This window comes from Schistocerca piceifrons, chromosome 2 (genome assembly GCF_021461385.2).
Source record: "Schistocerca piceifrons isolate TAMUIC-IGC-003096 chromosome 2, iqSchPice1.1, whole genome shotgun sequence".
NCBI lineage: Eukaryota > Metazoa > Arthropoda > Insecta > Orthoptera > Acrididae > Schistocerca > Schistocerca piceifrons.
The window spans coordinates 755,168,273-755,180,561 of NC_060139.1; the positions used below are offsets into that span (position 1 = coordinate 755,168,273).

Sequence of the window (12,289 nt, forward strand, 5' to 3'; positions counted from 1 at the left end):
ATCAGAAAGTAAATGGTGTAGAATGAGCAATTCATTTCAAGTTTTATGCATTGGACTATTAATGAGAAAGAAGGTGAAAAACAAATCTCTTGGATATTTGCCAAATCAGATGCATTAAACTGGAAAACTGAAGGAAAGCCACTTTAAATGACATTTCTCTTGACGATAAGTTAAAACTCGTAATTTTCCTGCAGGCTGATATTTGCAGCCCCAGGTAATAGTTATATAGAAGATAAAGATTAAATCAAACCTGTGTTGATGTACACAGAGGTAACATTAACAATAATTCAAAGTAGAGTGTATATTGAGGGGAAAGTCACATCACAAGTTGAGTCTTCCAAAATCTTATTACAGTGATTAAAGAGTTTGTGTCCTCTGTTCCACAGTATATCTAGGTTCTGGGAGATATATGAAAATGTCATAGACAGATGGGGAGAGACATGAACATGCTGTAGACAATATTTTGTAAGTTGCTTGAAGTCATGGTATAAAAAACTATCTTGTTAATGGTTATTTTAAGTAGTTGAAAGTATTCAGTGTATGTCAAGGTATGATGTATGATACCATATTAGTGGCAATTCTTCCATTTTGTACAAAAGGATTTTGGAAGTTGAGATATTGAAACAAATACTTCTGTTGTATCAATTCATTCAGTAAAAACCATTTCTTTTTTGCCCGTTAGAAAATAGCTTTGTAAGTTACTTTTGCAACTGTAGCATTCTCTCTTACTGACAAGCTTGGTGTGCATCTTGACTGGTTGCTTTTATTTTAATCTTTCTGCATGGATAGTGCAATTTACCTTACTATTTAGAAACCCATCTTTGATATCACACAAAGTGACATTTTTAAAGTGGCCATGTACTTGAAGTTCCATTACATATTTATTATTAAAATTTATGACCTAAAATGTGTGGACTGCTTATGAAATGTTTGGTTGGGATTACTGAAGTACTGATTGAAACCATGGCGTCCTTGCATTGGGAAGGGAACAAGTAGTGTTTCACAAAGCTGTTTAGTTTATCCATTTGCTTTTGTAAAGTGCTAAACTGAAACTATTGTTGTTGGGTCATTTTACATAGATGAATTCCTAAATGTTACTTCTGTTTGATTCTTGGGTTGTAGTGGGTACAAAGTGGGTCACAGTCTTGGGTAAAACCTAGATTTGAGTAGATTGTCAGAAGCAGTTGGTTAGGAAATACTGTTCATACGCCATATTGTTAAATGATTTTCTGATTGTTAGAAATGGAAATAATGTTGAGCATTATTATGCAATATTGGCATTCAGATTGTGTGTGTGTGTGTGTGTGTGTGTGTGTGTGTGTGTGTGTGTCTATATTTCGATTCTTTTTTTTCTTTTAATTATTGAAAATCTTATCTTCACATGAAGTAATGAGTAACTTTACTACTGTTTATTCTGGTTTTGGGAAATTAGCATACTGTCTTGATATAAAATATTTTAATGTCAGACTTGTTAAAAACTATGATTACTTCAAATGCATGAAATAAAGGATTCATGGGCATTAAGTCTTAGTTTATAGAAAGTAGAGTAGTGCAGTGCACAGTAGTGTCACAGTTTGTACCGTGTATGTGTTTATAGCAGGGGGTAGAAGCAGAGCAGCATGCAGTTATCAGAGATGTACTGAACACACAAGGATGGGATTTGCAACAACTAGCCATGTATCTATGGGTAATGTATTGTCCCTATTATTTGGCTTTAGATTTAAAGCTTCTAAATGTGGGCTCTACAAGTCTATTTTTTTCCTTATAATTTTGTGTGGGCACCTTAATTCCATAGGTGCCCTGTTAACAGATACATTACTTTCAAAGTACTTATAGTAATATCAAATAAAAAGTTAAACATAGTTTATATTGTTTGATTTTATACCCAATTTAAACTTTAAACTGTGTATTTCAGGTTTAAGTGTGTAAGTGGACATTCCTTACATCCTCAGCTAGCTTGTCTCGCAGCTCATTAGAAGGGTATCAATGGACCATCACGTCAGAGCACTCATGTATTGTAAATAGTCTTCACGAGTTTGCCGCCAGATCACGTTGTGTGAACCTGTGAAGACTATTTACAACACATCTGCTGGGAAAGCTTGAAGAGTCACACTCGTATATTGTTTATATCATGAGAAGAAGGGACGGAAGTAATAGGACTTGAACCTCTTAGTTGATTCTGGTCACATAGGAATGCATTAAACAAATAAAATGTAGCTTCTGGCTGTTCATACACAGATTTTCGATTTTAAAGGTGTTAAATAATTGTGCTGGAAATGTGAAGTATAAGCTTTTAGACACCTAGTTGAAAACCCATACTTGAAATCGTGTAAGGACACACTTTTTTCGTGTTAAAGTATTGGCTTACTGAATGTTCTTTGTCATATCCTATTTTGAGGAAGAGATTAGGTTTTGATGCTCTGTCGACAAAGAGGTCATTAGAGATGGAGCACAGGCTCAGATTAGGGAAGGATGGAGAAACAAAGTGAAGGTGCTCTTTTGAAGGATTCATCCCAGCATTTGCCTTAAGCGATCAAGGGAGATAACAGAATACCTGAATCAGGATGGCTAGCCGGATGTGAATTTGAACCGCCGTCCTCCCAGATGCGAGTCCAGTGTGTTAACCATTGCGCTTCCTTGCTTGGTCATTCTCTTTTGAGTCGGACAACCTTCTCTGCTTTGCTCATAATTTTGTACGTTTGACATCTGCTGTTATCTTGAAATAGTTACATCACTTATGCAACAATTGTATTACGAAATATGCACTAAAAGTGTGTTATAAATAGCAAAGAAAAAAAATAGTTATTCAGTATCCCGAGAGGAACTGTCATTTGATTGAAGCACAATTCAGACTATGAGCTTTACATTTCATATGCCCACACAGTCGAATGTGCCAAACAAGAATCTATCTTCAACACATTGTAACTGGTTAATACTCCAGTGAAAGCCAGGATGTGTATTAATTGAGTGAAGTATGCAGTTTTACATTTTTCTACAATTTATCAGTAGTGACCAGTTGTTCCACCAGACAGAAAGCTTCTCAAGATCTATTCTTTCGTTTCTCCAACATTTCATATTTTGAAACCACAGTTTGCTGTAAGACTGTGCAGGGAATTACTGCTTTTATTACTGTTATCATTACTGCCTGTACCTCAGGCAGGATTTAGACTGAAACAAGGAATTGACATTAAGCAAAAGACCTGGATTTGGGCCTCATGTGGTAGCCGGAGTGTCAGAGTGGCGCAATGGATATCGCACCTGCCTAGTAAGCAGGAGATCCAGTTTCAAATCCTGGTGCTGGCAGAAATTTTAATTCATTGCTTCAGCTTACATCACTATCATTGATAAATATGAGATTCCATATGTCTCAGGAACAACTGCTGTACGTTATTAATATATCACCTATTCCCACGTTCCAGGCAGGATTAAAGCCATTTCACTCATTGCTGAGGTGCTATTCCAGTATTGGAAAACCTTTGCAATACTGATGCAAGTGTAGAAGGGGAATAGCAGTGGGCTAAGGTGATAATTGTAGTTTGAGGGAGACGACATCCTCAGGTAGTCCACACAGCTATGGTAGTCAGAGCGTCAGTGTGACACAGTAGGTAGCACATCTATCTAGTAAGGCGGTGGCCAGGGTTTGAATTCTGGCACTGGTACAAATTTTATTTCTTTGCTTCACCCAAAATAATTATTGTGACTGTTATTGTTATAGATTTTCTAACATGAGTGAAGCTGAAATCTGTGGAACATCATTTTATGAAGTATTTCACAATCGAAGTTTATAATTTATGAAGCACACTAATTCGGATTTCTCCCAGTAATCAAAATTTGATGTTTGTGTGTGCCATTCATGTTTATGCACCGTGCTGTGGATACATGATGTTTGGGTGTCCTGGTCCTCCATTGAATTTTTAAACTCAGAAATACTGATTTATAAGTGGTAGTTTACAAGTTATTTTCAACTTTTCTTTAAAATTTCTTTTTATTATGTTCTATATTAGATATTCTTGCTAGTGGTTTGTTACTATGAATGGTTTTGCACTGTGCCCTCTGATCAGACATCAGAAGTTGTTGTAACTACTTGTAATTCATATTGGAAACACACAGACAGATAATATGTATATTACAACGTAGGAATATCCTGAAAAGTTATTGTATTACCGTATTTACTCGAATCTAAGCCGCACCTGAAATTTGAGACTCGAAATTCAAGGGGAGAGAAACGTTTTAGACTGCACCTCCAAACCAAAACAAAGTTGGTCCATTGTAATATGAGACACAATTTAGGTCAAATGAATGACGATACAGCTACAGTAATTTGGTTCGTGTGGTAAGCTTAACAGCTAAGCTTTACCAGGTAGTCATTGCTATGCGTCAGGCGCTCCGTCCGTATTTATATGGGTACCCTTCCTTTTTCACGTGCTTCACTTGGTTTGAATTGATTGCTGATTTTTCTTTGATCTGACAAGTGCCGTTCTCTTTTTTATAGGTGTTCCGTCACTCTAAGCACAAAATGCGGTTTTGTACTGTGTCGTGTATTGTTTGTCGCATTCAGACAATGAGTGTTTACGATCTGTCGCCGTTTGCGGCATGGCTTGCTTTTGTGCATGCTACCGCCGCTTAAAAAAAGAAAGAGGGAGAGGAATTGTCTCATTAGCGAAACAATGGCAAGAGACTGCTATTTGTTGTTACTTACACTGCTGCTTTCTTTGATAATGATCAACAAGAACCAAATAATAGACTGCATGTGATAGAAGTTTTGAACGAAAGTTTAGCGAAAATTTTTCTCGGTTTGAAAATCTTTGCAGGCGCCTCTTTAGTACATTACATTCTGCACCGAAATTAGTCATCTTAGATTTAAAAATCTAGTCAGTTACCGTGCTTCATTTCTGACTGTATCACTATTCAGCATAAGAATAATACGAATATAAACATGACATGACATATTCTTCCGCATTTGATGTTGTCTCACTCTAGTTTCGTAGTTTATTAGGCAGACTGGATTTAAATGAGATAGCACGAAACACAAAGGAATACATGGAAAAATGTTTACATTCGTATTATTCTTATGGTGAAGAGAATACTGCATGTGATTCACAATTCATAAAGCCATTGTCAAAACTCAGGACGGAGGAAAAAAGCTCTTCTTCTTCTTCTTCTTCTTCTTCTTCTTTTTTTTTGACGCAGAGGTTTTGGCGCCAGTATTTATCTTTGTGCCTGCAAAGTATACCTGTATAGCGCTACATATATTCAACATCAGAAGTTAGTTGTGGCGGCACCTACCAACATTTTTCAGAACTTCCGCTTACTTTGCACTCGATTCTAAGCCGCAGGCGGGTTTTTGGATTACAAAAACCGGGAAAAAAAAGTGCGGCTTAGATTCGAGTAAATACGGTAATCGAATTGGATCACAGGAAGCTGATATTTGTAATAGCTCATAGTAGACAGAGTAAGAGTATTGTGATAGTTGCCCCATCTATTCCGTTCTATGAACCATCCAATATTATGTCCAAATACTGTCAGTTTGTTCGGCCATGAGAAGTGCAGTAACTATCATGTCTTAGGGTATGGAGCAGGTTCAGTGTGTGTTGAAACTATTATGACCTGTTGCTGAGAAACACAGTGGGTCTTCCATTGCTTTGTTATTTAGTAAAGCATCTGCTCAGGTAATCCTCCTGTGTAATCTAACTGTGCCATGCTATTCTTTTTGATCAAGATTAACTCAAACCATTTCCTGATACACATATAACTACTGGACTGCTGCAGGATGGAGTTTCAGTATGATGGGGCCAGGCATTACTGGGCAATGGGTGTCTTGGATCATTTGCCTGTGATGGGTGATTAGAAAAAAAAAAATATCCCTAACCCATGATGTGTACATAAACTTTCTTTCCTGTTGGATTGTTTAAAACATTGGTACGCAGAGGAGTGAGTGAATCCTGTTATCATTTGACAGTTTGTTACCTACATCTGCAAATAGCACAAGCAGATTTTAATGATGATCCACAGACATTTCCAATGTATTCTTGAAGACTGCACTTCCTATCTCTGCGTTAGTGGAGGCACAACCATGAGAAAGTTATCCGCAGTTCTGTGAACTACCAAACTGGCCTCTCAGGCGGTGCACGCTTGGACGGATTTTGGCAACAGGCATTGTTCAGCCAAGTCTGTGAGATTTCGGCAAGCCAGTGCCTTGTGCATGACTCTGGCAAAACAGCATGCTCATATCTGCTGCCGTGCAGTCTTTCTCATGTGGTTTTATAGAAACTATTTGTTAAAAAGAAATTGATTTTTACCTCCCCTTATATGCCAGCTCCATTACGAAGTGCCTGCCATTTTCCCAATGGTCATAGTTATTGTGATATTTCACACATCAGTATCACACTGCCCGAAATTCGAAAGGTTCTTACTATAAACTAGGGGTTTCTTTGTATTTGCATTAGGTGCATATCAACCTATATACTGCTGTGTATGAAATACAGCTAATACATTGAATTTTTCCGTACACTTGGGAGGAGATCTCTAACACCAATCTTGAGAAAATTGATATTATGTAGCGTATTCATTTATGATTGCACTCACCATGAGTAGGGCTAGAATGGAATACTTATTACAGCGCTCAAATCATGCGGACAATTTTAGACATCAAAATGATATTTTGGCAAATGATAGCACATAAAGTGGAGAATATTTTGCCATATCGTAAATACGCTAATGGCCATTAAAATTGCTACACCAAGAAGAAATGCAGATGATCAACGGGTATTCATTGGACAAATATATTATACTAGAACTGACATGTGATTACATTTTCACACAATTTGGGTGCATAGATCCTGAGAAATCAGTACCCAGAACAACCACCTCTGGCTGTAATAACGGCCTTGATATGCCTGTGCATTGAGTCAAACAGAGCTTGGATGGCGTGTATGGGTACAGCTGCCCATGCAGCTTCAACACGTTACCACAGTTCATCAAGAGTAGTGACTGGCGTATTGTGACGAGCCAGTTGCTCGGCCACCATTGACCAGACATCTTCTATTGGTGAGAGATCTGGAGAATGTGCTGGCCAGGGCAGCAGTTGAACATTTTCTGTATCCAGAAAGGCCCGTACAGGACCTGCAACATGCGGTCGTGCATTATCCTGCTCAAATGTAGGGTTTCGCAGGGATCGAATGAAGGGTAGAGCCACGGGACGTAACACATCTGAAATGTAACGTCCACTCTTCAAAGTGCCGTCAATGCGAACAAGAGGTGGCAGAGACGTGTAACCAATGGCACCCCATACCATCACGCCGGGTGATACACCAGTATGGCGATGACGAATACACGTTTCAAATGTGCGTTCACTGCCATGTCGCCAAACACGGATGCGACCATCATGATGCTGTAAACGTAACCTGGATTCATCCGAAAAAATGACGTTTTGCCATTCGTGCACCCAGGTACCTCGTTGATTACACCATCACAGGCGCTCCTGTCTGTGATGCAGCGTCAAGGGTAACCGCAAAAACATGGTCTCCGAGCTGATGGTCCATGCTGCTGCAAACGTCGTCGGAACTGTTCGTGCAGATGGTTCTTGTCTTGCAAACGTCCCCATCTGTTGATACAGGGATCGAGATGTGGCTGCACAACCTGTTACAGCCATGCGGATAAGATGCCTGTCATCTCTACTGCTAGTGATACAAGGCCATTGGGATCTAGCACAGCGTTCCGTATTACCCTCCTGAACCCAACGATTCCATATTCTGCTAACAGTCATTGGATCTCAACCAACGCAAGAAGCAATGTCGCGATACGATAAACCGCAATCGCGATAGGCTACAATCAGACATTTATCAAAGTCGGAAACGTGATGGTACACATTTCTTCTCCTTAAACGAGGCATCACAACTATGTTTCACCAGACGACGACGCTCAACTGCTGTTTGTGTACGCGAAATTGGTTGGAAACTTTCCTCATGTCAGGACGTTGTAGGTGTCACCTCCAGCGCCAACCTTGTGTGAATGTTCTGAAAAGCTTATCATTTGCATATCACAGCATCTTCTTCCTGTTGGTTAAATTTCACATCTGTAGCACGTCATATTCGTGGTGTAGCAATTTTAATGGCCAGTAGTGTAACTGGAACTTTCTTATCTACCACGATGTAAGAGAAACTGCAGACCCCAGCAATGGAATGATATAATTTTTTAATGGTCATCAGTAGCTTGCAAAATGTGAATTAGTACCGCTTTACAACAAGATAAGTATTTACACCAAGAATGTGGTTTTTCACAAGCTTTTGACCTGATTAATCCTCAGTTCCTCATTTAATAATCCTCTGTTCCAGTAGTCTATCACAATTGCAGCTGTGTTAAGATGTCACTGAGGTGACATTGTGTAAACCTTGCTTTGTTTTGCCCCAAGAAACAAATTATAACATGGCTGCCAGAGAAATGTAGGTGATAATCAAAATTTGCTAATGATGAATGAGCGGTTTTCAGGCGACTGCAAGTTTTAGTTGCTACAACAGGGTTGCCACAAGTTCTGAAAATCGAGAAATTTCAAACATGTCTGGGATACCTGTAGGAGGAGGAAAAAAAAAGAAAAAGAAAAAAAGAAACACTAGGAAACCTCGTTTTTGTTTCAGTAGATGAAATGGTTTGTTTACTGAGATGTCATGTAAACAAAGTGAAACTTTGCAAAAAAAACTAGCAATAATGCCAAACAAAGGAATACCTCAAAAACATGCATCTGCTTTGATACTCTGCAAGCCACCGTATGGTGCGTGGTGGAGGGTACACTATACCACTACTTGTCATTTCCTTTCCTGTTCCACTCGCAAATAGAGCAAGGGAAAAATGACTGTCCGTATGCGTTCATATGAACCCTAATTTCTTGTATCTTCGTGGTCCTTAGGCACAATGTATGTTGGCGGGAGTAGAATTGTTCTGCAGTCAGCTTCGAATGCTGGTTCTCTAAACTTTCTCAATAAATGTTTCTTGAAAAGAATATCACCTTTCCACCAGGAATTCCCATTTCAGTTCCCAAAGAATCTCTGCAATACTTGTGTAGTGTTCGGACTTACTGGTAACAATTCTAGCAGCCCACCTCTGAATTGCTTCAGTGACTTCCCTTAACCTGAACTGGTGTGGATCCCAAGCACTCGAGCAGCACTCAAGAATAGGTCACACCAGTGTCCTATATGCTGCCTCCTTTACAGGCGAACCACTCTTTCCTAAAATTCTTCCAATAAACAAAAGTTGACCATTCTTCTTCCCTACCACAGTTCTCACATGCTTGTTCCAACCCTTATCGCTTTGCAAAATTATGCCCACATACTTGAACGACTTGACTGTGTCAAACAGGGCACATTTTTCCACATATAGTGATAGCTCCCATTTTACACCAACAGGAAATTTTGTCCAAGTCATCTTCCTACAGTCACTAAACTTTGACACCTTACCGTACACCATGGCATCAGCAAACAGCCACAGATTGCTGCCCATCCTGTCAGTCAAATCGTTTGTGTGTGTAAAGAACACAGCAGTCCTATCACACTTCCCTGGGGCACTCCTGAGGATACCCTTGTTTCTGATGAACACTTGCCATCAAGGACAACATACTAGATTCTATCATTTAAGAAATCTTCAAGCCACTCGCATATCTGTGAACCTATTCCATATGCCCATACCTTGTTTAACAGCCTGCATTTGGGCACTGTATCAAAAAATGCTTTCTGAAAATCTAGAAATATGGAATCTGCCTGTTGGCCTTCATCCAGAGTTCTCGGTATATCATGAGATAAGGGCAAATGGAGTTTCACACAAGCGATGCTTTCTAAAACCATGGTGATTCGTGCACTTGAGCTTCTTGGTCTCAATTGAGAATATGTTGAAATTCTGCGTCAAACCAAAGTTAAGGATATTGGACTATAATTGTGTGGGCCTGTTCGTTTACACTTCTTGTATATAGGAGTCACCTGAGCTTTTTTCCAGTCACTTGGGTCTTTGTGCTGGGTGAGAGATTGATGATAAATGCAAGCTAGGAAAGGGGCCAGTGCCGTAGAGAACTCTTCGTAAAATCGAACTGGGATGCCATCCAGACGTGGTGATTTATTTGCTTTCAAATCGTTAAGTTACTTATGTACGCCAGGTATGCTTACTAATATGTTGTCCATATGGGAGTCTGTCCGATGGTTAGATGACGGTATGTTTGTACGATTCTCCTGTACAAGCGATTTCTTGTATGTGAAATTTAAAACCTCAGCTTTTGTTTTGCTATCTTCAACAGCCGTACCTGACTCGTCAAAAGGGACTAAATGGAAGCCTTAGATCCACTTAGCAATTTTACATATGACCAAGATTTTCTTGGGTTCTCTGCCAGATCTTTTGCTAAGGTGTGACATTGGTAGTTGTGGTCTGCATCACACCTATATCTTTTCATTGATGCACGAATCAATACTAACCTTTGCTTGTCATTGTTTATGACCTCCCTTTTGAACTGTGAGTACAACAGCCTCTGTTTCCTCAGCATCCACCGAATTTTGTTATTAAACCATGATGGGTCTTTTCCATCCTTTATCCACTTACTAGTCACATAGCTCTCCAGACCACAATTTACAATCTGCTTAAACCGTGCCCATAATTTCTCTACATCCAACTTTCTGGAACTAAGTGATGCCAGTTCACTGTCTGAGACGTTAGTAACTGCTTACCTACTCCATCTAACAAACACTCTTCTTGCCTGATTTATTAATTTTTGTGTCCCCATCCTATACATGAGTGTTCATCAGGGCACCTTACACCACTTCCTAGCCTAAAAAACCCTCATGTGCACTCCACAAGTATTTTGCTACCCAAGTAGCTGCTTCCTTTGTATAGTGCGTCCCTGACCTATCAAAAGGGAGTCCTACAAACCCCCAAACGATAACGCAGTTCTAGAAATCTGCAGCCAAGACCATCACAGTCGATGAATCCTTTGTTTGAAACCCTCCAATCACCTCCAAACCAAAGGACCCCGATCAACTCTGGGAACGATGCTGCAAATTGCAAGCTCTGTCAGCAGTCTTTACCATCTCTGCCAGCTGCCTGTATGAACTGAGGATCATCTCAGAATCCATGTGACAGTTGTCATTGGTGCTGACGTGAGCCACAAAATGCAGGCAACTGCACCCTGCAGGCATGAGAACCATAAGCAAGGGTGCCTCCACATCTCGGATAAGGCACGGCAACCCCCCCCCCTTCCCCCCCTCCAGTAGACATATCAAACATACATTGGCTTTCTTTCCAGCCCCGAACACTGTTCCGAAAGGGCTCCTTAACATGCTTCACGTTGGAACTAGTCAACCCCTCTCCCCATGTGCCTGCTCAGACCCTACTTAAGGAGAAGCCACCTGTCCACCCTCAGGGTGAATGGGCGAGGCGAGGTGGTCAGCTCCATATTGGCCCTTTGCCTCGAGTAATTCAAACGTGTTACCATCTGCCAATCACCCTGCTGTGGAGGAGGATCCACCATGTCAGGTACACTAGGAGGTGCCTCAGAAGCAGAGCCCGCGGGCAAAACAAGTGACACCTGAGGTGTTCCACACAACATGCCAGATTCTCTACCACTGGTACACCCTGAGGCAGCAACTTGATGGTGATTGACAATAGCCAACAGCATATTCAGCAGTTCGCAAACTGATGCCAGGTGCTCCTGCGCTCCCACACTCTGTAGTGACACAATAAAATGTTGCTCGTACTATGTTCATTATTGTAGGCTATTACCCATAACCGTGTTAACTCATTGTTTTACGGGTATTACAAATTACTGCACAATGCAAAGGTTAATACAAAGGTTCAAGCAGCTGGCTTTTGCCACAGTTTTCTTCCTAGCCTCATCCATACTTTCTCTCAAACATACAAAGTACTTTCAGAGTGTGAAAATGTGCTACAATAAATAAGATGCCACACTATACAATGTACTTGGGGATGAGACACAGTCACAGCTCCTGAAATCCTTCACTTGTGGTATCCAGCCTACCGAGTATGCCCTGAAGTCAGGGGTACAAAACTCCGCTGATTTGTCCCCAGACATGAATGGTCTCTGCCTGTGGGCAGATCCGAGCTCTTGAGGCCTGCACATTAGTGGGGAAATGATGAGCCTCAGGTCAGCAGGTTAGTTTCGTCAGATATCTGCAGAACTAGCCTGTGGTTCTGGGCCGTGACTGAAATCCTCCCCTGGTAGCCAGCTAATTTGTTGAATAGGATATGTTGCAGTGTGCCAGACTGTCCTCGAAAGGTCATGCTCAGCTCCGTGCTGACC

The 12,289-nt window shown here is 40.5% G+C and overlaps 1 protein-coding gene across 1 annotated transcript in view; it reads left to right on the top strand.

Annotated features, from left to right (window-relative positions):
- Positions 1-12,289, top strand: part of LOC124774928 (chromodomain-helicase-DNA-binding protein 7) — a 326,638-nt gene that overhangs the window by 247,465 nt on the left and 66,884 nt on the right. The window contains exon 29 of the mRNA XM_047249608.1: positions 1,598-1,687. Within this exon, the coding sequence (XP_047105564.1) occupies positions 1,598-1,687 (90 nt within the window). The remainder of the gene's footprint in view (positions 1-1,597; positions 1,688-12,289) is intronic.